This window comes from Heloderma suspectum, chromosome 2 (assembly GCF_057233095.1).
Source record: "Heloderma suspectum isolate Gila_16-S chromosome 2, 16-S_ref, whole genome shotgun sequence".
NCBI lineage: Eukaryota > Metazoa > Chordata > Lepidosauria > Squamata > Helodermatidae > Heloderma > Heloderma suspectum.
This window is the reverse complement of record NC_139459.1, coordinates 59091956-59117919: the sequence shown is the minus strand read 5'-3', so window position 1 is coordinate 59117919 and position 25964 is coordinate 59091956. Positions and strand designations below refer to the sequence as shown.

The 25964-nt window shown below is 43.9% G+C and overlaps 1 protein-coding gene across 9 annotated transcripts in view; it reads right to left on the bottom strand.

Moving 5' to 3' along the window:
* POLR3G (RNA polymerase III subunit G) overlaps positions 1–25964 on the bottom strand; it is a 45004-nt gene that overhangs the window by 15619 nt on the left and 3421 nt on the right. For 2 of the 9 annotated variants that reach the window (XM_084833637.1, XM_084833638.1), the window contains exons 2-8: positions 20474–20602; positions 13522–13651; positions 11994–12065; positions 6541–6591; positions 3910–3980; positions 2902–3033; positions 776–1560 (exon numbers count right to left, since the gene is read on the bottom strand). In XM_084833637.1, coding sequence (XP_084689763.1) covers positions 1474–1560; positions 2902–3033; positions 3910–3980; positions 6541–6591; positions 11994–12065; positions 13522–13651; positions 20474–20593 — 663 coding nt within the window. In that variant the 5' untranslated portion in view covers positions 20594–20602 and the 3' untranslated portion in view covers positions 776–1473. Of the gene's footprint in view, positions 1–775; positions 1561–2901; positions 3034–3909; positions 3981–6540; positions 6592–11993; positions 12066–13521; positions 13652–20473; positions 20603–25964 lie in introns of those variants that run through there. The other 7 variants (XM_084833634.1, XM_084833636.1, XM_084833639.1 and 4 more) reach the window with 6 other exon arrangements.

Below are 25964 nucleotides of genomic sequence, written 5' to 3'. Positions count from 1 at the left end.
TTTCCCCCTCAAACAATTCCCAGTCCCCTGCTGCAGTTTGTCTTGCAAAAAGCCTAGAGATGGCAGAGAATTTCTCCCCGAATCTTCGGGGGGCCGAGCGCCAACGCATTCGGCCCCCCGAAATCGGCGGTGAAATTCTCCGCCCCCCCGCCCGGGATGGGACTTACCATAGCCGAATGTCCCTCCCGGCGGCGGGTCCTGGCGGCGGTTGGCAGGCTTTCGGCGGGGGCGGCAGCCGGTCTTTTGACCGGCTGCCGCCGCCGCCATTACAGCTGAAGTAAAAAACAACAACCCCATGATAGGCTACGTAACAATTAACGTAGCCTATCATGGCTAGATCTCCAAAGTCAGCCGTGATAGGCTACGTTAATCGTTACGTAGCCTATCATGGGTGACTTTGGAAAAAAAAAAAGCGCGTACGCAAATGGCGGCCCCCATGGGGCACCGCCATTTGCATTCCTTATTTGGTCCCGGTAGTCTACGTAACGATTTACGTAGACTACGGCAAAAATAAGGGCAACGCTATTTGCGTTGCCCTTATTTTCGCCGTAGTCTACGTAAATCTTTACGTTAACTACCGGGACCAAATAAGGAACGCAAATGGCGGGCCCCATGGGGGCCGCCATTTGCGTACGCGCTTTTTTTTTTTCAAAGTCAGCCGTGATAGGCTACGTAACGATTAACGTAGCCTATCATGGCTGACTGCAAATCTAGCCGTGATAGGCTGCATAAATCGTTACGTAGCCTATCACGGGGTCTTTTTTTTTTTACTTTTGTAGTTCACGGCCGGGGAGACGGGGCGCTTCTCCCCGGCCTGAATTTCGGCCGGGCGAGGCGGGACGGCTCCCCCCCCTCACCCAAACTTCGGGGGGAGAAGCGAAGCGCCTCCCCCCCACCGCGAAGCAAGCTGCGAGACCAGGTAAGTGACTTTCGTACATCCCTAAAAAAGCCTCCCATTGACTCGGGGGGGGGGGAGCAAGGAGGGGAGGCCTCAAGCTGGTTCTGGAGGCTGGTAGTTCCCCAGCTCTGTCATGGTACTACATCAGATCCTGTTTCAGTAAATGCTTTATTACTTTAAGGCCAGATTTTATACTTTAGCGCATACATTTCTCTTCCCCTCCCCACATCATAATTCCTTAAGCAATGCAAAGTCATTTCGTTGGCCCAGTGTTATGTCAAGAGGCACATAACAGCCCTGTAAATCAGTTCAGGGAAGCAAACAAAGCATGGTACAGGGGGAACATCTGAGCACTTCAGTAGGCTGCCAACACAATCTCCTATTCCATCAATAGGGACTGAACTCTCAGGCCACTTTGAATTTGGGGTTATCACACACTCATGTAGCAGCAAGATGAGTTTTAAACATCTTTGTTAATCTTTTAAGACTATATTCTTTCATAACTTGAGGTAACAGAAGGGTGCACTCAGGCCCTCTCTAGATTATATGTTCCAAACGTTGAAACAACCATAATTTCAGTAAGTTGCTTCATCCATGTTATCATCACTGCCAGCTCCATAGTCATCTCCATCTTCAAAATATGAAGCAATGTAGTCATTCTCCTAAAGGAAACGGTATTAGTTCAAGGTACTGTAAAACACTATTGACATAGACACATGGACAAACAGAGACACACAGTTGAAGTTAGATAAACTACAATCCAAGCCCGAGGAAGTAACTGGCCAATTCACATTGATCAACATTATACCCACGGGAAATAAATATATAGCACATTTACTTGAAAAATCAGTGGTGGTAGCGGAAGACTACTCTTGAAAGCCAATTGATTATATCATTTCCATAAGAGAAACATATCCCGCCCTCTTATGAGTTGCAAAGCAAAAGATAGGGGACATTTTTGTAACTGTTACCTTACATTTAAATAGTGATTAAAAACAATCTTCCACTCATGTAATGGGACTTTCCCCATCTCTCTTCCCCACTACAGCACCGCCCCCCCCCCCCGCATTTTGAGGTCACATGGGAGGGAGTTGCCCTTGCTTCCCATTCTGTTAACAGAAGCCATTCCTTTGGCAGGTGGGCCTAATTGGATATATCCCCAAATACTTTAAAAGTCTGTGTCCATAGTTAAGGAATTACTAGTTTGCTTCTTTCCTGACAGATAAAATTAATGGAGAAAAAGCAAGATGCTGATTTTGTTCCTCTAGCTCTATGGCATCTCAACATATCACAAAACTATATTTTTTAACCTGAACCAAACATATGACTTTGCATTTGAAAGGCAACATTTTAAAAATGGTAGGTCTGTTAACTAAAACAGTTTGAGAGTACATAAGAAGTAACATCATCCATCAGTAGTATGAGGGTTTAAAGTTAAGGATATTTTCTCCATAAAGAAGGGATGCAAGCGAAGTATAAACACAAACGATTGTGCTACTAATTTCTACTGACTAAATAATTCTGCGCTCCATTAAAACTACCCATCTCCAGCCACATTTTGAAGATCCTAACGGCTCTAAGAAAGATTCTTCAACATTATCCTCAACACAATTCTAGCATTCTTTGGCCAAACATCACCCCACCTTCCCCATTCCTGAACATATTTTGCTTGATAGTCAACTGTACTGATTTCAATACAAGTTATTTCCAAGCAGGTATGCTTAGGACTACAGCCAATGGAACATTTTGAGAAGTGACACAAGGAAGCACTTTTAACCTCTAGTGTATCACTTCTGAATATTGTCAATGAAATATAAAAGCGAAAAGAGACGTTTTAAAACCGATTGATGTGGTAGAAAATTGAAGCATCATTTGCAGAAACACCCACAGAGCATACCACGTTTGCTGTACTTGCCCTAACCATGTGCGATGTCAGGAGAGGTTATTAAAACTTGCCACTGCATAGGTCTCAAAAATATTCTGTTTGATAAGAAAGATAATACCTCTTCATGCTCCTCTTCATCATATTCCTCTGGCTCATCTCCTTCTTCCTCATCTTCCTCTTTGTCCTTGCCCTTCTCTTTTCCCTTTTCCTCCTCATCTGACTTTCCTTCATCTCCTTTCTTTTCCAACTCCTATTAAAGATCAACAGCGCATTGCCACATCATTTGAACTTCCAGCTGAGACTTATGGTTTTGCTTTACAAACAAACTAAGCAAAGAACTTAAGCAGTTAAGATATTTCTGGCAGGCTGCCTGGCACAATTGTTAGACAGTTCTGACATTTAGTTTGATCTCACCATATGAAATAAAATGCTAGTCGTTTTCCAAATGGGAATGATTTGTGGTATCACTCCTTAATGTCTCTTAGTCATGGATTAGAAAAACAGCACGTACACAATGGGAAGAAAAAAGAAATCTTACTATTGAGATAAGAAAAAGTGAGGCTTAGCATTTCTATCTTCAACAGATTATCTTACCCCCAAAGGGAGTTGCAGTCCACCAAATTTTGGAGGGCCACACATTCTGCATCCCTGGTTTAACTATACTGTCTTGTGACCAAATTTTCTTTCTTTTTAATCTTATGCACAGTATTTCTTCATGCCATTTGTTCTGTGTATTGCCATCCTGTCACACCATAACATAAAATCACCTGCAAAGAAACTACCAGTCAAGCCAAACAAGAGCTCCTAGCGCCCTAAATCACTACATGAGACCCTCAAGTCCTTCTGTCATCATCCCCCTGCCCTGCAAAACAGCCTAGGGGTGCAATCCTATGCATGTTTAGACAGAACAAAGTCCTCCAACTCACAGCATTCCCCAGCCAGCTATGCTAGCTGAGGAATGCTGGGAGCTGTTGGCCTGTTTTTCTGTCTAAACATGCACAGGATTGCACCCTAAATCTATTTTTTTACATCTCTGTTGACAATGCAGGTGTTATTCCCAACAAAGACGAATACTGCATAATGAAAGCCAAGTAGGGGGAAATGCATTGTATAGAAGAGACCTTACCTCTATCTTTTTCAATATGTCCACATTAGTTTCAGTTGCTGCAGTTTTTGCCTTTTTTGGTTTTCCACCTGCTAAAGTAAAAACCTCTTACCCCTGTACTCTCCAGAATTCAAACAGACATAATATGTTCTTTACTCATCATATTAGTGACATAGTTCCTTATGTGGAAACCAGTGATGCAGGAAGAGTTTAGTATAGTAATAACAAAATCATTATGCGGAAAACCTGTGAGAAAGCCTGTATCTACTTTTGTTCTAGCAGATTCCTTGAGTAAAACCATCCTTAAGAATGAAAAAAAAAAGCTATGAAAGCTTACAGCTCTTCTTAGTTAACTGATTCTTCCTCAAGGTTGTTACCATCGAGGCACTTCCGGGAGGATCTAATGTTGCTCTGGCAGCATTCCGCAGAGTCTCCGCGGGATGCTACCTCAAATAGCTTTTTAAAAGATTGAAAAACCTTTTCATCTCTCCCCTGGAATTAAAAGGGAAGTCAAGGCAGCATCTGGATGACGTCTTGGAAGAAAAGTCCTCTCGGCGAAGCAGCAGGGGGGCTGGATTCCAAGACCAGCCTCCCAGAGCTTAATCATCACAAAAAGCTGTTTTGAAACTCCTAATAGGAGAAAGCAGGGTTGACGTGCTCCATTGTAATATATGAATTAAGAAATACCAACAATATTTGAGGGATGGTTTAAGAAATATTAACAATATTTGAGGATATTTGAGGAACTGCAAGATAGATCTGTTTGAAAAGAAACATGACTACACCAAGGAGAAAAAAAAGCAACTGGATCTCTACCCACTCCCCCCGTACCTCCTTTGGCAAGGGCTCCGAGGACCCAAGATGGGGAATTACTTACTCTGATAAAAACTTTGTCTTCGCAATTTGCTGAGCAGGCTAAGAGATTGGATACAATTCAAAATTCCATCACTGCCCTGCAAGGGGCTGTGGATTTAATTAACACTTCTTGGCAAAAAATGGAGGCAAAGGTTAATGAGCTGCAAGATAGGGTGGCAGTGAACGAAAGTGCGTCACAAGTTTTTTTTAAAAAAAATTCTGTCAGAATTTCCCAACTGGAGGCCTTTACATGCAGAACAAATGTACGTATCATTGGGAATAAAGGTCTTCCTAGTGATGTAAATTTGTCTACTTTTGTAGATAAGCTTTTGCATGAGATACTCCCTGTGCCATCTGATAATTTACTTGATATTGAGCAGGCATTCCATGTGCCAAATGCCAAAGGGACTGGTTATACGATTATAGTCCAATTTGCAAGAATCTCCACCAAAAATTATATCCTGCGTCTGGCAAGAGGAGGCGGAAATCTATTTTTGCAACAAAATAAAGTTATGTTATTTCCGCATTACATCAAAGAAGTGGCTGATAAAAGAAGGCAATTCATCAAGGAGAAAAATCTGGCAAAACAAATGAACTTACAATATAACTTAAACTATCCTGCTACATTTTGCATTGTTTCTGAAGGTCAAATGAAGTAGTTCCTAAATCATGAAATGGTGGAGGCGTGGCTAAACGCAAAAACGTGTGAGATTTCTGCTCCAGCCCCATGAACTGGAATCTACAAACATGTTTTGTTAACTTTCAGGCTGGGTCAGAGATAATTGCTTATACATATATCTGTTTGTTTTCTTTCATCTTTCTTTTTTTCTTTCTTTTTTAATCCTTTCTCTTTAAAATGGATGTGATATACTGTACTTAAATATATTGTTTGAGGGTGTATAGAAATGTGCACACTCATGTATGTATCTAGTATAAAATATATTACTGAGTGTTGTGAGGTTGCTTCTAAGCTTTATTATTATATAACATTATAAAATTTATTAGTGATTTGTTATTATTTATTCTTTTTAATCTCCTTTTTTATTTTTTTTTATTATTATCATCATCGTCATCATCACCACCACCACTATAAGACTGGTTAGTAAGATTTTTGGCTGGTAAAAGGGCAATATATGGTTACTGGAAATGAATTGTAGGCCTGCTTCCTTGCTATAAGACTGATGATATGATATTGAAATGTAAGGTTGATTATTTATGCTGTGTTGAATTGTAATATTGCCAGTGTTATAGGTATAATTTCTAGTAGAATGGGATTTGAAGCCTGTGTGTATTGGAGTTTAAATTTTATCCTTTAAAAAAAAAGGAAGGGAGAGAAAAAAAGAAAAATATTTTCTTTTCTTCACCTTTTCGTTATTGCTGTGTCCTCCTAAGAATATTGTATTGTTGGGAAACCGTAGTTACCAGTTAGGTTGTTGGTGTTGTTTATTTCATTTATAAAGATAAAAATAAAATAAAAAGTATTTTTAAAAAAAAGGTCATTACCATCAAATAAGTTATTTCAAAATTACAGATCACTTATAAAACTGTCACCAAAGTTTAAAAATGCTAGAATTTAAAAGGAATCTTAAAAACACTTTAGGTTAAAAAAAAATATGAATTGCTTTTCCACCACTCAACATTTTATCATCCCTCTCCCTGGAAAATTTAAGTACCAAAAAGGAAAAAAGAACCCATGAATTAATATTACTCAGACAATGTAAGAGGTGGTCAAACCGCCAACAAAATATTCTGAATCTGAATATACAGATACTGAATACTATTTAATATACATGTTACCTTTTTTAAACTTTTCCTTTGGTTTCAGCTCCCTTGGTAATCTTCTCCAATCTTTACAAAAATACATTAAAGTGCTAATTATTACTTTTTGATAGAAATACCTTTAATATAAAGGAACTGAAATGATGTCCAAAGGCATTTGGTTCAGTGCATGCACAAACCCTGATTCTTCAAACAATCTAAGCACATAAGAACAGTCCTGCTGAACTCAATGGATCCTCTAACAGCGTCACTCAATTCACTTGTGAGGCCCACCCGCTGACCAGCCATGCAGGTGATCATCAGTGCATCTGCTGCCCATAATGGCTGCTGGTGCACCAGTTCTGGTCGTCATGTTTCCTAAATTACTGAATGTGGATACACATACATAGTATCATCACTTGAACATCAACAACATTCTGAGCAGCCTCTTGTGAGGCAACAGCAACAGAAGGGAGAGTGGCAAAGGCTTGGCCGGCAGGCTGCTTGTTGAGGTTTAGGAACTTATAGCCTCTTTCGGCACAATAAAAGGTGCTGATTTTGATCTATACCACACCAAATGAATTTGAGTGGCGATTCACAAATGTCACATCATAATCACAGCCCCCCAGAGAGCAATCCTATGATCCCTGGGAGAGCATTGTTGGGAGATTGTTCGGAGTCTGCCTCCTGAGGCCGTAGACACTGCTATGATCTCAGGAGGGGGACTCTGAGTTCCACCCCCCCCTGCCCCCACCCCCTTGGAGCTGCCATGGAAAGATCCACACTAGCTGCTTCTTCGGGTCACAAATGTGGCCTCAGAGGAAAGGAAAAGGAGGTGTTGTGGTGGGAGGGGAGAGGAAAGGCCATGATATGAGAAATTGTATAGCCTCGCCAGCTCTGGCCTCACCCCTGCCAGTGTGCCTGTGCTAGAAGGCCTCAAAGGTCCATCCAGAGGAAAAACAACTAAAAGGATGACAGAGAGCTGAAAACAGCCTCCGTTGCTCTTCCTGCCTGCTGGCAGCAACCCGGCAGGGCACTGGACAGTACAAGCTTGACCTTAACCAGGGGTAGTCCAGCCATGCTGGATCAGACCAAGGGTCCATCTAGTCCAGCATTCTGCTCACAGAGCGGCCAACCAGCTGTCAACAAGGAACCCACAAACAGGGCATGAGTGCAACAGCACCCTCCCACCCATGTTCCCAGCAACTGGTGTACATAAGCTCACTGCCTCTGGTACTGGAGGTAGCACATAGCCATCAGGACTAGTAGCCATTGATAGCCTTTTCCTCCAGGAATTTGTCCAACCCTCTTTTAAAGCCATCCAAACTGGTGGCCATCTCTACTTCCTGTGGTAGTGAATTCCATAGTTTAACTATGTGCTGTGTGAAGAAGTACTTCCTTTTATCTGGCCTGAATCTCCCACCAATCAGCTTCATAGGATGACCCCAAGTTTTAGTATTTTGAGAGAGGGAGAACAATGTCTCCCCATCCACGTTACCCACACCATACATTTTTTTGTAGACATTTATCATGTCTCCCCTTACCCTCCTTTTTTCCCAAGCTAAACAATCCCACCCCTTCATGGATCACTGCCTTGTTGTGGCGAAGGGGCTTGCGTAACTCAGTGAAGCCATAAGCTATGCCGTGCAGGGCCACCCAAGACGGACAGGTCATGGCAGAGGGTTCTGACAAAATGTGGTCCACTGGAGAAGGAAATGGCAACCCACTCCAGTATTCTTGCCAAGAAAACCCCATGGAACGTATCACAAGGCTAAAAGATATGACGCCGGAAGATGAGCCCCTCAGGTCGGAAGGTGTCCAATATGCTACTGGGGAAGAGCAGAGGGTATTTCCAAGTAGCGCCAGAAAGAGTGAAGCGGCTGGGCCAAACCCGAAAGGACACTCAGCTGTGGATGTGTCTGGCGGTGAAAAGAAAATCCGATGCTGTAAAGAACAATATTGTTTAGGAACCTGGAATGTCAGATCAATGAATCAAGGTAAGCTGGAGGTGGTCAAACATGAGATGGCAAGATTGAACATCGACATCTTGGGAATCAGTGAACTAAAATGGACAGGCATGGGCGAATTTAATTCAGGTGACCATCATATCTACTATTGTGGGCAAGAATCCCTTAGAAGAAATGGAGTAGCACTCATAGTCAACAAAAGGGTGGGAAAAGCAGTACTGGGGTACAATCTGAAAAATGATAGAATGATCTCAGTACGAATCCAAGGCAAACCATTCAACATCACAGTAATTCAAGTCTATGCCCCAACCACTGAGGCCGAAGAAGCTGAGGTTGATCGGTTCTATGAAGACCTACAACACCTTCTAGAACTAACACCAAAAAAAGATGTCCTCTTCATCATAGGGGATTGGAATGCTAAAGTAGGAAGTCAAGAAATCACCGGGATAACAGGCAGGCATGGCCTTGGTGTACAAAATGAAGCAGGACAAAAGCTAATAGAGTTTTGCCAAGAGAACATGCTGATCATAGCAAACACTCTTTTCCAACAGCAGAAGAGGCGACTCTACACATGGACATCACCAGATGGTCAATATCGAAATCAGATTGATTATGTCCTTTGCAGCCAAAGATGCTCTATACAGTCAGTAAAAACAAGACCTGGAGCTGACTGTGGCTCAGATCATGAGCTGCTTCTTGCAAAATTTCGGCTTAAATTGAAGAACGTCGGGAAAACCACTAAACCGTTCAGGTATGACCTCAGTCATATCCCTTCTGAATATACAGTGGAGGTGAGGAATAGATTTCAGGGATTAGACCTGATAGACAGAGTGCCTGAGGAACTATGGACGGAGGTCCGTAACATTGTTCAGGAGGCAGCAACGAAATCCGTCCCAAAGAAAAAGAAATGCAAGAAAGCCAAGTGGCTGTCTGATGAGGCTTTACAAGTAGCTCACAAAAGAAGGGAAGCGAAAAGCAAGGGAGAAAGGGGAAGATATACCCAACTGAATGCAGAGTTCCAGAGAATAGCAAGGAGAGACAAGAAGGCCTTCTTCAATGAACAATGCAAAGAAATCGAGGAAAACAACAGAATGGGGAAGACTAGAGATCTCTTCAAGAAAATTGGAGATCTCAAGGGAACGTTTTGTGCAAAGACGGGCATGATAAAGGACAAAGAAGGCAGGGACCTAACAGAAGCAGATGAGATTAAGAAGAGGTGGCAAGAATACACAGAAGAACTATACAGGAAAGATCTGAATGTCCCTGATAGCCATGATAGTGCGGTCACTGAACTTGAGCCGGACATCCTAGAGAGTGAAGTCAAGTGGGCCTTAGGAAGCATTACTAACAACAAAGCTAGCGGAGATGACAGTATTCCAGCTGAGCTATTTAAAATCCTAAAAGATGATGCTGTTAAAGTGCTGCATTCAATATGCCAACAAATCTGGAACACTCAACAGTGGCCACAAGACTGGAAAAGGTCAGTTTACATTCCAATTCCAAAGAAGGGCAACGCCAAAGAGTGTTCAAACTACCGCACAATTGCGCTCATTTCACATGCCAGCAAGGTGATGCTCAAAATCCTACAAGCTAGGCTTCAGCAGTATGCGAACCGAGAACTACCGGAAGTACAAGCTGGGTTTAGAAGAGGCAGAGGAACTAGAGATCAAATCGCCAACATTCGCTGCATCATGGAGAAAGCAAGAGAATTCCAGAAAAACGTCTATTTCTGCTTCATTGACTACGCTAAAGCCTTTGATTGTGTGGATCACAACAAACTGTGGCAAATTCTGAAAGTGATGGGAATACCAGACCACCTTACCCGTCTCCTGAGAAACCTGTACGAGGGTCAAGAAGCAACAGTAAGAACCAGACATGGAACAACCGAGTGGTTCAAAATTGGGAAAGGAGTACGACAAGGCTGCATATTGTCACCCTGCTTATTTAACTTATATGCAGAGTACATCATGAGAAATGCCGGGTTGGATGAATCACAGGTCGGAATTAAGATTGCCGGGAGAATTATCAACAACCTCCGATATGCAGACGATACCACCCTAATGGCAGAAAGCGAAGAGGATCTCAAGAGCCTCTTGTTGAGGGTGAAAGAGGAGAGTGCAATAGCTGGTTTGAAACTCAACATTAAAAAAACTAAGATCATGTCATCTGGCCCTATCACTTCCTGGCATATAGAAGGGGAAGAAATGGAAGCAGTGACAGATTTTACTTTCTTGGGCTCCAAGATCACCGCAGACGGTGACTGTAGCCATGAAATTAAAAGACGCTTGCTCCTTGGGAGGAAAGCTATGGCAAACCTAGACAGCATAGTAAGAAGCAGAGACATCACCTTGCCGACAAAGGTCTGTCTAATCAAAGCTATGGTTTTCCCAGTAGTAATGTATGGCTGTGAGAGCTGGACTATAAGGAAGGCTGAGCGCCGAAGAATTGATGCTTTCGAACTGTGGTGCTGGAGAAGACTCTTACGAGTCCCCTGGACTGCAAGGAGGTCAAATCAGTCCATCCTAAAGGAAATCAACCCTGAGTGCTCATTGGAAGGACAGATAATGAAGCTGAAGCTCCAATATTTTGGCCACCTAATGCGAAGAGAAAACTCCCTGGAAAAGACCCTGATGCTGGGAAAGACTGAAGGCAAAAGGAGAAGGGGACGGCAGAGGATGAGATGGCTAGATAGCATCTCGGATGCAATGAATATGAACTTGAGCACGCTCCGGGAGACAGCGCAGGACAGGAAGGCCTGGCGTGCTATGGTCCATGGGGTCACGAAGAGTCGGACACGACTGAACGACTGAACAACAACAAACAATCCCAGCTGTTGTAACCTTCTCTCATAAGGGAGATGCTCCAGCCCCTTGATCATTCGAGTTGCCCTTTTCTGCACCTTTTCCAGCTCTACAATATCTTTTTTTTAGGTGTGGTGACCAGAACTGTACACAGTATGCCAAATGTGGTCACCCACAGATTTGTATAGTGGTAGTATGATGTTCACAGTTTTATTCTCAAGCCCCTTTCTAATTATGCCTAACATGGAGTTTGCCTTTTTTACAGCGGCCGCACACTGGCTTGACATCTTCATTGAGCTGTCCACCACCACAGTGTAAGAGTGGGAGCCAGGAGATCCAGGTTCTAGTCCCCACTCTGCCATGAAAGCTTACTGGGTGACTTTAGGCCAGTCACAGACTCTCACCCCAACCTACCTCACGGTTGTTGTTGTAAGGATAAAATAGAGAAGAGGACGATTATGTACACCTCCTTGGGTTCCTTGTGGGATATAAATGCAATAAATAAATACATTTAATTTTATAATATTATCACTTGGGGACTGGGTGAGCTATAAACCTAAATAAAGTCAGGCAAATGTAAACCTACTCAAAGACATTTTAAATGGTGCCAAATGGCTCAAAAGGAGAACTACGTAACCCACCCCCGAGTTCTAAATCTAAAAAATGGAAAAGAATCCAAAATTCTAGGAGAAAAAAAATTCAACTGGAATTTACATTCTCTTACCTGGAGTCCATTCTTGGTCCTGGTCATTTATCTGCAAGTATCTTTTGCTGTATCTTTCAACAGGTACAAAACCTGGAGACAAAAACCTAGAATTGTTGGATTAACTGGACACAGATCCAGGCAAAACCAATACAGAAACAAAATATTTATTTATTTTGCAAGATGCAATAGGGATTCTTTTCAGAAAGACAACTTTCCACTTATTGATGGCAAATGCTTGATTCAAGGCTCCTGAACAAAACATTGATATTATGGGAGTAATCACATGGGTGTTTCTTTTCTTTTCTGTAAGATTAGAACTATATAACAAACAGAATTAGGAGAGAAGTTAAAAAGTATAAAGTGGGATGCAAAATGGTACATTTTCCTGCAACCTTTCTTATATCAAGCACTCAATTTTCTCTCTACAAGCGGGCAATTCCCCACATTGTGTGTTGAGGAAACCTCCCCCACCCCCTTCCTCTCTGGCAATATATGCATAGGGATAGCACCCAAGTGTGAGAGTAAGGATGTACTGGAGTTCCCAGTGGAACGTGTACTGCAGCTGACAGGCACGGGGGAATCCAAGAAGGATCACCATTGCCTAGGAAGCACAATCCCATCCCGGAGCTCTGACCGACTTGGAAAGGGAGAGACTCAAACACTGGAAGGAAATACTAACTGCGGTATCTTGCAGTTGCAAAAAGGATGTCTGCTCTTAGTTCCAGCAAGTGGTTGAGAAAATATGCATTTGTTATGCATTCCTCGCTTCCTCACGCAGTGAGAAGACCACAAGTAGTGCTACAGGGTTTCGTTTGCTTTGGATTAGAGCATACCCTGGAGTCTAGTGGTATCTTTGTAAATAAAACTAATAGTCCAAGCAGAGCAAATAGACTCCTATAGCAGGCAGCACAACTGCCAATCCTGCACTAGATTCTCGAAGAAAGCAAATACACCCCAAGCATTTTGACTTCAGGGTCGCTACTCCATTCAAACTGACTTCTTTACTCTCATGCCCTCACTTTGCAGAAGATTGGTTTAGACCTTATCATGCAAGTAAATTGCTCCTTCAAGATAATTATCCAGTCATTGGACTGGATAATTTGTCCAGTCCAGTTAGCTCCCATACAGGGAACACCAACTGATCATCCCTGACTATTAGTAAGCAATCAGCTTAACCAAGGATAGTCATCCAGCAGCCATATCAACTTTTATAAATAAATGAGGAAAAAAACTGTGCTTCCAATTTTAAAAATATATTTTCCAGTTGTATTAAATACACTTTTCTGAAGCTGTAATGAAAGGTTTAGAATACAGGAAGCAAAAATGGACTCGAGTATCACTCTTTCATATTCCTAAGTGCTTATAATCACCTTGCCCAAATTCTGGATTTAAACGGCAGAGAGTATAACTTTTAGGCTCACCCAAGAGCCTAGTACTGCTCTTTTTAAGGAACTATGGATTGTGCCCCAGTTACACGGTATTATAGTTAAATAATTATATTATGGCAAAAATTTCCATAAGCAGTACTTCACAGAATGAAACTAACCTTGATCTTCCTCATTTTTGGACATAAAATAAGGTGTCTTTCTCATGGCTCCTCTCAGTTCTTGTTTTAAAGCCAAAACATAATCTTCGCCCTCTCCTGTTTTCAGTGGGATTGGTTTGAAATCTGTTTTCTATGAAAAGCACACATATTGCCAATATAGTGGGTTAAATCCATTTAACAAATAAAGATATGCAGGAAAAGAGAAAAGCAAAGTTTCATCCTGCCCTCCCTTTCACATAGGAAGCAGAGCAAGCCCACCTATAGAGCAACCTTTCTCACTCTGGTGGCCTCCAGATATTTTGGACTACAACTCCCATCTGACCCATATTGGAGAAGATTGCTATAAAGCAAGTGGGATGGCCATCCACAGGGAATTTCTATTACTACTGTCCCCCAGCCAACTCTTTTGCCAGTTCTGAGGGTGGGAATAGAAGACCCTCTCTCACCAGAGGTGGAAAGATAGCCACCAAGGGTATACTAGTATAACCTAAAGGTTTATTTAAAAAAAGGGAGAGCAGGGATTGTGCAGAAAAATAAAGCCTTAAATAGAAAATGGAAAATAAAGCTGTAGCTGTCAATAAAACACTGTAGAATTGAACCAATTTGACTATTGGTTCGCCCCTACCCAGCACCCATTCTAGAAACTAGTTCTGCAAAAGGGATAGCCATTTCCACACAGAATTTACAGCACCTCCATACTATAAGTAACTCGGCTCCTAGAGAAACTAATTTTATAACCAGTTCAGGAGAAGATGTCTTTATAAATACCCAAACTATGCTCAAAATGGTGTGGGCCAGAGTTAAGATTAACCACGTAGGGTTAAATCTAACATCCTACGAGCGGACTTCCCCTTGCTTGCTCTCCTCCCCACAGCAGCTTCCCACACGCCTACCAAATCTGCTCCAGAGGGCCCTTCTATCCTCTAGAGCAGAGCTGGGGTTGTGCAGGCAGCTGCAAGAGGGAGGGTATATCTATTCTACCAGTGGTTTCCATTCTGCCTGCAGATGGCTGGCATTGGGTACATCTCATAGGCATTTAAAGAGGACTGTATAAGCTCTGCAAGGTAAGGCAGTAGCAGAAAGCCAAATTATCTCTGTCCTATGCAGATTATATCTCTTGACTGCTGCTCTGTGGAAGTTAGTTGACTTGCAGAGTTCCTTCACTCAAAGAACGAGAGATTTCCTTCTGAGCTTTATAGTAGGTAGAAGGCCTAGTCTTTCTACTCCTACCAGGCGTCCTGTCAAAATACAGTAGGGCTCATACACAAAGAATGGTGTTGGGTTTCAGCCATCAGCTTTTTGACAGGGTGTACATACCCATGCCCAATAAACAACGGAACTCAGGTCAAGGCAATGAGATGGGGAAAAGAAGCAATCCTGCTCCCATCACAAAGGGATCACCAACTTGATCGTAACCATATTTATTTGGAAAGTAAAATCTATTGCTTGAAATAGCACTCGCATATAGGGAAGTATGATTAGAACTGCAGTGTTACAGCAGCCCAATCAAATGCACATTTATTTGGAAGAAAGACTCAGTCCTTGTTCACATGTAACACCAAGTCATGGTAGTTGGGGAATTTCCAGTAACCACGGTGGCTTAGTGTGTCGTATGGGGGGAGAAAACCACGTGCTGAGTCATTACTAAGCCACCCCGGGTCACCACCCTGTGGAAAAGGGTTAAGGGACCCCAGGGAGGCTTACTGTGTCATCTGTCAGGCGCCCTGGTGGTTAAAATGGGCTCTGGAGGACTTCCAGGCTGCGACCACAGAGTCTGCCGGCTAGAGCATCTGCTACTGTGGCCGCCACAGACTTTCTCTGTGATTACACAGCCATTTGGGATGACAGAGGAGCTGCTGGGAGCCTGATCGCACCCTGGAGGACATCAGGATGCGAGCAAACCACTCCAGTAAGTTTGCCAACTAAATACGGGGTGAGGGTAGGTGGGTAGGGGAGCCATGCGCGCCGCATGGTTCCTGGTCATCGGACCAGCCCATGCGTAGTGGTTTTGCTAACCCCCCCCCCACTCTGTAGTTCCCCTAACCACCCTCCTCCCATGTGCGTGTGAATAGGCCCAGTGATTTACTACTAAATAAATATGAATGGGATTAGACCCATAGTTTGCTAGAACAACCTCACTCCTTTAATTGCAAAATATAGTTTTACACTGCAGGCCCCAACTTTTAGAAATTCCCCTCTTTATAATCTTCTGTGTGTGTGTTTGTGAATCTGCAAAAGATGCTTCTCTAACAATGACAGGAACACCAGAGGCTAAAGCACAGAAAGTGCTATAACATCTTTAATCATTGTCCAAGAACAGCAGCAAAGAACCTTAGGCCCTCTTGATACTAGAAGCCCAACTGCAAGCTGGTTCAGTGATCTGAGTGAAACAGTTCAGGAAACACACACACACAAGTGCTCCAACACCATGTATACTCAGACTGCAAACCTATATATGCTTACCTGAGAGCAAGCCCTACTGAACACAGTGGGACTTCCAAGTTACCATGCATAGGATTGTACTGTAAGGCTACAATCCTGTGGTTTCCGGGAGAGTATCCCAGTTGCCACAGGATTTTTTTCTCCTCCTCTGAGGGTGAAATGAATGGTTCACCCTCAGATAACCCCTCCCAGCTGCCACAGATTACCTCTGCAGCTGGTTCCAATGTAGGGATGTATGAATCCCTTACCTGGCTCCATGCAGGGGCATCCGCAGTGGCGGGGAGGCGCTCCGTCCCTCCCCCCGGAATTCTTGACGGGGGGGAGGTGCTCTGTCACTCTCCCCGGAATCCTGCCTGGCCGGCTCCGCTCTGCGGCCAAGCCACAGAGCCGCCAGCCATCTCTGGCCGCTTGCAGCCGGACATCCAGCCACTGGGCAGCCCTGCAGGGACGCAAATGGCAGCTGTCATAGCAGCTGCCATTTGCGTCCCTGTATTGAGCCGTGATAGGCTACGTAGATATTTACGTAGCCTATCATGGCAGGGGGAAAAAACCCAGCATACGCAAATGGCAGTAGCTGCCACCATTTGCGTATGCTGGGTTCCCCCCCCCCCCGCTGTGATAGGCTATGTAAATACTTACGTAGACTATCACGGCCTCCTAGGCTACGTAAAAACGTAGCCTATCACGGCTACGAAGAGGAGGAAGCAAATGCCGGCCAGGACGGTCGCCATTCGCAAAGCAGCGCGGACGGGAGCAGGTAACTGCTCCGTTTCGTGCGCCTTTCGTGGGGTGGGGGCGGCAGGGACTTTGTCCCACATGCCTTTCGTGGGGTGGGGGGCAGGGGCTTCGTTCCGCGATGGATTTCGGGGGGCTGAATGCACTGGCATTCGGCCTCACCGAGATCCGTCGCGGAATTCTCTGACATCCCTATTCCAATGTCAGAAATGAGAAAAGGAGGCATGCTGGGAGGTGGGTCAGGGGGCATGCTGGGAGATTATATGGGTCCACAGGATCTTGCAAATCCACAGCAGTCCTCCTCTCCTGCTGCCCCACCAAACCAGCTGCTGATCTTCATCAGTCCTTTACCTGGTATGGATCAATTCCCTCGCATTAAAAACAATGGAAGGGTATACTCTTTTTTTAATGGCCCGCGCTGGGCAAGAAAATTAAACAAAACAGCAGAAATGCTGCTTGCTTCCACCCTGCCCAGCTCATGCTGGTAGAACTCTGGATTCTTCTAAGGCACTGATGTTGGAGTTCTCCGCACCGAACAGTAGAATTGCTCTGTTAGTGGTTTACTGTGGCAGAAGCTTTAATTTTGTGCCCAACACTGACCTCCCATGCATATGATAAAGTAGAAACATCCTGTGAAACTTCATGCCATAATAAATCTTTTACTCCTGAAGGTGCCAAAGCACTACCATATTATAGACTAATTTGGCTATACTGCAGGGATTTGTTCCATCCTGGTAACAGGAAACTGATTAAAAAAAACCCCATCAATGGATAATATGTAGTATGCATATCCATCTTTGTTACGTTTTATTAAAAAAGAAGAAGAGCCAGTCGTTTAAGAAAATTGCAGGAAGGGTTAAAGTAGGCAATGTCCATACCTCAGTGGTAGAGTACATGTTCCAGGTTCAAGCCCCAGCATGTTTACAGTTTGAAGAAGGGTTGTGAAAGGTTTCTGACTTGGATCCTCAAAAGCCTTCACCAGTGACAGAAATTATTCTACAGGGCTAGATGGACTCATGTTTCTAGCCCAACAGAAACTGTAGCCCTGTAGATATAATTATTCTGCTATAGGGCTAGATGGACTCATGCTTCTAGCCCTCTCTTTCTGTCCAAACTGTAGCATGTATAGAATGCCACCAATGTTCATTGCCATAACGTGGCTGCACACTTTTCCTTGATGCTCACATCTGCATTACTGCGCTGATTGGGAGTCACTGTCAAACTGAATCAACCATCATTACCATGCTTTTTTCCCTTCTCTTCACAATCCCTTTCCTTGTGACCCGGTTCACATGATCACCGCAGGCTACTGTGGCTTATTTAAGTGCGATGGGATGTAGCACATGCTGGGTGACTTTTGAATATTCAAGCCACAATCGCAGCTGGTCATACTATATGAACGTGGCGAGGACTGGTTGTTGGTGTGGTTAACAACTCAATTGCAACCCTAAAACAGCCCATCGATTCTGGGTGGTTTGTTAACCATACCAACAACCCAACATCTCCAGGTTCGGGCATCACAAGCTGCAGTTGCAGCTTGAATATCCAAAAAGGCTGCCCACCCGCACTGCAGCCACGGTAACTTAAATAAGCCATGGTGAGCTACTTGACTGTCAGGAGCACCCTAGCTGCCTCTTGCAGTCCCCTCCAATAGCCAACTCAGGACACAGTTGACGAGGATTCTTTCCAAGGCTTTATTCCTTTATGACTCTTTCAGATACTAATCACTAGCGACTAAGCAAGGAACTGCACTGGCGATAGATAGCAGAGTAGCCTAAGCTCCAGGTAAGGCAGTTGGTCCCCGTTTGAAGGAGAACCGCGGGAAGACTCTGAACTTATGGGCTATGGAGAGATCCTCCCTCTTTCCCTTGGGTCCTTGGGACCATGGTTTGAGCGCCAAATGAGCGGAGCGCCTCCTTTCGGCGCCCTCCATCTGTATTCGCTCCCTGCGTCCGCACTGAGCATTCAGCAAGCCCCCCTCCAGCGCTCTCTCACTGCCAGGGTCACTATCTCTCCCAGGAATGCTGGCAGGAGGAATCTCTGCCAGCTGCTGTGCTTGTGAGAGATGAGCGAGCTCCTCTCCCATGGATTGCTGTTCTTCCTCAGAATCAGAACTGCTCTGGGACTCTATGGGCTCAGTTTTCACCCTGACATCGAACATGCAAACCAGCCCTGCATCTCGGGGCTTTTTAAATTGTAAGCCTGAGGGCAGGGACTGTCTGTTGATTCTTGTAAGCCCCTCTGGAAGCCTTTTGATGAAGAGCCGGATAAAAATGCTTTGAATAAATACATCAAATTATAAATGCTAGCGATCATGTCTGATGTGGGTGGGTGGGAGAGATACTCCTTGCCTTCTTTGAGGGAGTGGGCTGGGGTGGGGAGATCAACCTGAAAAAGACACAATCTCTATTCTATGTGCCCTGCACAGGAAATTGGAAAAAGGCCAGAAGACTCCTTTCATAGAAGCAGAGATTGCACAGACTGATGTGTTTCTATGTACTACATGTATCTTCACACACACCAGGCAGCAGGCAAGGGGCCTTGCTCTCTCAGCCAACTTGTATAATAGGAACGTCACCTCTGTTTCATATTAACCTGGTATACCAAGAATCTCTACCCTCATTACACTAAGCAGATGGAGAGAAGGAGAATCAGTATTACAGTGACCTGTTTCACATGACATGGTGTGGCTCATTGTGGGTCATTTAACCCATGATGACCTGCAGCACCCAAGGCACCACTTTGCAAAGTTATGTCTTGTGAATCTGGCAGGCATGGGTTGTGCAAAGGTTAAACGATCCTTGCATAACCCATGGTCTGTTCTAGGGTTATGTTTGGGTTGATTAACCTGCACATACTCGCCAGGTTCACATGACACAACAACCCCCAAGTGGGAGTTGGATATGCAAAATAGTGGCTGCATGCACTCTGCATGCACTGCAGCCTCACCGTGGGTTAAATAACCCACAGCGGGCTGTCGTGTTGTGCAAACCGACCCGTTGTGTAGGAATTCCCTGCATACTGTATTTAGAAAGAGAAGTGGGAGAGAGAATTATTCCTGCCTTTCTAGGATCAAGATTCCTGGAAAAGAATGAAACTTTCACGTTCTAAGACAGCCTTCTCCAACGAGGCCCTCTCCCTAGGCTTTGGACTACAACACCCATCATCTCCAGCCTGAGGGTGATGGGAGTGGTAGTCCAACAGTTCTAGAGGATGCCTGGCTGGGGAAGGCTATTCTAAAGTCTCCCCCTCTATGCAAGGTAGTTCAGATTCTTTCCTGGAACGTCCAGCTTTTATCATCAAGGCATGATGGTGGGTAAACCTCTAGTCCTTTTACTTATAGCAAGATACAAGGAAAAACGTGCAGCCACTTTTCTACTCAATTCGCATCAAGAAATTATTTTGCCCCTGGGTTTCAGAATTCTGAGTAATTAATGCAAAGGCATCCGACAAGACCTTGATACTGTTTTCATTGCATTAAAAGTTGTTCCATGACATCAAACAACTCGAAACATACCCGACTACCTCCATCTAGGTTTGGGTCAGCTTTGCGCTGACTTGCACTAGCTCCACCGAGTATCCTTAAGCTCCCCTACCACCTCCACAAATCAGCTGGCTGTGGTCCTGGCCTATTGTTTTCCAAAATGAGTTTAGCACTGACAGGATTTACCATGCTCTTCATATTTCTCATTCTTTGCATATGGCAAGCACACGCAACGCTTGACCCAAATGGCACTGCATGGTTTGGAACTGTGGCCATTTGCTATATACTTACAGGATACAGTGGAGGAGGCTGGAATACTGCTTCAGGTAGTGCTTCACCTCTAACAAAGCCAATAGCTTCAATGTTGAAGGTCATGGAAGCACGACCTCTTCCTCGGCCTGAGCCGGCCATTTTGAATTACTGAAAAGAACAGCTTTCATTTAATATTTCTTGTGGTACTACACACAATATATGGAAAATATAAACTTAGCCTGGAAGGTTGTTTTTAAAAGCAGGTAAGATACTATAACAAGTTGCTCTGAGAAACATACATGCACACTTACTACTAATTATCAAGCTTGCTTTATGAACAAAAAGCCCCAAATAGGAACAGTTAAGAACCAAGAATTTGCATGCTGGTTTCTTTCACTGTTATTCTTACAAACCCATTGATTCTATCACTATGTGGCACCCGTTTGTTTTTAATGCAAACCATTACACACCACACGAGGACACCATGTTCTCTCAGAGCGGCAAACTTCCCAACATCCCGTTCTTATACATGTTCTTGGGGCAGGACAGGGAGGTAAATCTCAGTGATTTCATCAAAAGAGTATTCTTCCATGCTACATATTGAAGATCAAGGAAATGAAGCAGACTGACTTGAAGGCAACTGGTACTGAATTTCTGACCAGTGAATATGTTTACAACTGGAAAATAAATTTAAGTTTGCTGACCTTTACCAATCAAATATGATTAATTAATTAAGATTGTCACTGCGTCCTAAACTACATTGATTATAGTATACAGTTACAGCTCTGTGCATGGTTAATCATATTGTTTCATTTGGCAATGTTTCAGGACTTAGCACTTACTCCCTTACTCCCCTGCTTGCAAATATTGGGCAACATTGGTCAGGAAAACTGAGTTAGGGTGCAATCCTATGCCCATTTAGACAGAAAAAAGTCCTACAACTTCCAACATACCCTAGCCATTTGTAGGATTTTTTTACTGTCTAAATATGCCTAGGACTACATCCTTAGTCAATTAGCACCCCCACCCCACATCTTAAATGTCTCAGCGTAGGTCCAGGTATTACTTTCTTGCCTTCCTCTCTTTTTTGTTTACTAATCCTTTTAGAATTAGAATTTCTACTATCACCTATTGCAGCTGCAGAGCCTAGGGATGTACATTTAGCACAATAAAATATGATTTAAAAGAGGATTAAAAGGAAAAAGGAAGAGTTTAATTATCTCCACTGGTCTGCATGGGAGAATGGCTGCATCCCCCCAAATGTGAACCAATGTTTCCAGTTTCTGTTGATTTGCATGGAATAAGGGGGCTCCACCCCTGAAAAGAGCTGATGGGGGCAACCACCTTAGGAGAACAGGGTCCCTCCTGGGAGGGTAGGCAATTGCCTCTTGTTGGTTCAAGGCCCAAGAGTGTCCTTGCTGGGGCAGGAATTTTGCTGTTTAACAGCCCTTTTCGGGGTGGACTTTTCTGTCTTGTGACAAACTCATGTCTGCACCTCCACCCTGTGAGGTAGGACAGGCTGCAAATCACCTGTTTGCCTATATTCCTCAAAGGTAGTACCACCACCAATCCCATGCCTTTTTAATAGGCTTTATCCTTCCCACAGGAGAAGACAGGCTTATGGCTTTTTTATACATGGAGAACAGATCCTTTTTTCAGAGCGTTCTTTAAACACCTTAACAATCAGGTTAGTGTATTTACCAAGCAGTCTGGCTCATGAGTACGGCCAACTCCAGGTTAGGCAAGAGAATCAAATCAACTCATTTTCAAGCCAATACATTTAAGAGCCAAGCAGGCAGAAGTTGAGAAATAATCTGCTGCTTTTAAAAAATAAAACCTAACTCACTAAACCTCACTTATCAAGCTCCTAAGAGTAACTCACCAAAGCAGCTTACATGTGTGGAGAGGAATGGGACCCACACCTGGGACTTCCTGGGATAACTAAGCTAATGCTGCCTTTGCTTTCAGAAAGCGGTCCAAGGAAAATCTCAAAGGGCCAAAGTATTTCTATGGGGCTGGGCATTTCCCAGGGAAGGAAATTCAAACTAACCAAACCATAGCCTGGGAGGACCTAGTCATGCATCCTCCAGGTGGTCTCTATAGTGCTGCTTTTACATAGCCTGTGTTATGTGGGACAGGGAAGTGAAGTGGGAGAGTCTGAGTCAGCCTGGTATGTATAGAGATTAAATGTGGTGTCTAGGCTGGCCATGTCCTTTGTTCAAAGCTATTTCTAGAAAGATGAGCAGGGGAGGTTTGGTTTGTCACACTCCAATACAGGTTAATGGAAACAGAGATGTACCCATTGATTAGCATAAGGGGGTAAGGCTGTTGCCACAAAAATTGTGTGTGTGTGGGGGGGAAGCACACCTCCCACCAAAGTCCCTTAAGAGAACAAGAACCCTGCCAGGAGGTGGGACAGCTGCTCCTCACCATCTGTTTTCAGGGTGCAACCTTTCTCCCCCCAATACAAATAGGGATATATGGATTTGGTTAAATCTGTCCTGTCTGTATTTCATGGATTATCAGACGTCTTTCATTCCGTTATCCACGCATTGATGGAATTTGATTTTTTAAACCAGAATTTTGTTCTGTTTGCGCTAATGCAAATTAATGCGGATTGTGCTAATGCAGCTTAGCACAAATCCTCCCCCAAAGTGAAAAACTGGTCCACAAGTCCACCGAATCCTCATGACTCAGAAAAAGACAGTCCACTGTGAAATCAGCACGTTGGATTCATAGAATCATATAATAGTAGGGTTGGAAGGGGCCTACAAGGCCATCGAGTACAACCCCCTGCGTAATGCAGGAATCCAAGTCAGAGCATCCCTGACAGATGGCTGTCCAGCCTCGTCTTGAACGCCTCCAGTGTGGGAGAGCCTACCACCTCCCTAGGTAATTGGTTCCATTGTCGTATTGCTCTAACAGTCAGGAAGTTTTTCCTGATGTTCAGCCGGAATCTGGCTTCCTGTCACTTGAGCCCATTATTCCGTGTCCTGCACTCTGGGATGATCAAGAAGAGATCCTGGCCTTCTTCTCTGTGACAACCTTTCAAGTACTTGAAGCGCGCTATATCTCCCCTCAGTCTTCTCTTCTCAAGGCTAAACATGCCCAGTTCTTTCAGTCTCTCTTCATAGGGCTTTGTTTCCAGTCCCCTGATCATCTTTGTTGCCCTCCTCTGAACCCTCTCCAGTTTGTCTGCATCCTTCTTAAAGTGTGGTGCCCAGAACTGGACACAATACTCCAGATGAGGCCTAACCAGTGCTGAGTAGGGGAACTAGTACTTCCCGGGACTTGGAAGCTATGCTTCTATTAATGCAGCCCAAAATAGCATTTGCCTTTTTTGCAGCCACATCACATTGTTGGCTCATATTCAGCTTGTGATCGACAACAATTCCAAGATCCTTCTTGCTTGTTGTGTTGTTGAGCCACGTATCCCCCATCTTGTAACTGTGCATTTGGTTTCTTTTTCCTAGGTGCAGAACTTGGCATTTATCCCTATTAAATGTCATTCTGTTGTTTTCTGCCCAGCGCTCCAGTCTATCCAGATCACTTTGAATTTTGTTTCTGTCTTCCAAAGTATTAGCTATCCCGCCCAATTTTGTGTCATCTGCAAATTTGATCAGCATTCCCTGCACATCCTCCTCCAAGTCATTAATACAAATGTTGAAGAGCACTGGGCCCAGGACTGAGCCCTGCAGTTCCCCACTCATTACCTCTCCCCAGTTTGAGAAGGTCCCATTGATAAGCACTCTTTGAGTCCGATTTTGTAGCCAACTGTGGATCCACCGGATCGTTGTTTCATCTACCCACTTTGAGCTAGTTTGCTCATCAGGATATCATGGGGCACTTTGTTGAAAGCTTTGCTGAAGTCGAGGTATATGATGTCTACAGCATTCCCACAGTCCACAAGGGAGATTACTTGATCAAAAAATGAGATCAGATTCATCTGGCAGGACTTGTTTTTGACAAATCCATGTTGGCTTCGAGTAATCACTGCATTGTTTTCAAGGTGCTTACAGATGGATTGCTTTATCATCTGCTCCAGAATTTTCCCAGGGATTGATGTCAGACTGACTGGTCTGTAGTTCCCAGCTTCCTCCTTTTTGCCCTTTTTGAAGACAGGGACAACATTAGCCCTCCTCCAGTCATCTGGCACTTCCCCCGTCCTCCTTGATTTCTCAGAGAGAATAGACAGTGGTTCTGAGATTTCTTCTGGCAGTTCCTTAATTACTCTAGGATGCAGTTCATCTGGCTCTGGAGATTTGAACTCACTCAAAGTAATTAGGTGTTCTTTGACCGTATGCCTATCGATCTCAAGCTGCAATCCTGCCCCTTCAGCCTGTACTTTGCCTTTGCCAGGGGGGTCATAGACCCTCTTTTGGGAGAAGACTGAGCCAAAGTAGGAATTGAGCACCTCTGCCTTTTCTTTGTCATCTGTTATTGTTTTGCCATCCTTATTTAATAGCTGAACAACCATTTATTTCCTCTGCCTTTTACTATGTACGTAGCTGAAGAAAGCCTTTTTGTTGTTTTTAGCATCCCTCGCTAACCTCAGCTCATTCTCAGCTTTAGCCTTCCTGACACCATCCCTGCAATTCTGTGCTACCTGCCTGTACTCTTCCTTTGTTACTTGGCCTTCTTTCCACTTCCTATATGTGTCCTTTTTTGTTTTCAGATCATCCCTAAGCTTTTTGTGAAGCCACATTGGCTTCTTCTGTTGTCTAAGTCTTCCACCTTTCCTTCTTGTTGGAGTTGTTTGTAATTGTGCCATGAGAATTTCCTTTTTTAATAGCTCCCACCCATCTTGGACTCCTTTTCTTGTTAGCGTCCCTTGCCATGGGACCTTACTGATCATTGTTCTGAGTTTATTAAAATCAGCTTTCCTAAAATCCAGGGTACGCGTTTGGCTACATTCGGTTTTTGCTTCCCTTAGAACTGAGAACTCAAGTATAACATGGTCGCTTTCCCGCAGAGTTCCTGTAACTGCTACTTTATCCACTAAGTCATCTCTGTTGGTTAGGATCAAGTCAAGAATAGCCGATCCTCTAGTTCCTTCCTCTACTTCCTGTAGGAGGAAGTTATCCACCACACAAGTCAGGAATTTCTTGGAGGGGCCATGTTTTGCAGAATTTGTCTCCCAACAAATATCGGGGAAATTGAAGTCCCCCATTACTACTACATCATGCTTCCTTAAAACATTGGCTATTTGCTTTTCAAAAGTTTCATCCTCGTCTTCTCCTTGATTGGGTGGCTGGTAGTAGACTCCGACCACCAGGTTCCTTGTATTCTTTGCTCCATTTATTTTGATCCAGATGCTCTCGATGGGGCTACCAAGCTCATCTCCTGTATTTCTGTGCAGAGATATGTATTTTTCACATACAGTGCAACCCCACCCCCCTTTCTCTTCCTCCTGTTCTTTTTGAACAAGTTATATCCTTCAGTTGCTGTATTACAGTCATGTGAGTCATCCCACCAAGTCTCAGTTACACCTATCAAGTCATAATTTCCCTCCTGTATCAAGAGTTGAAGT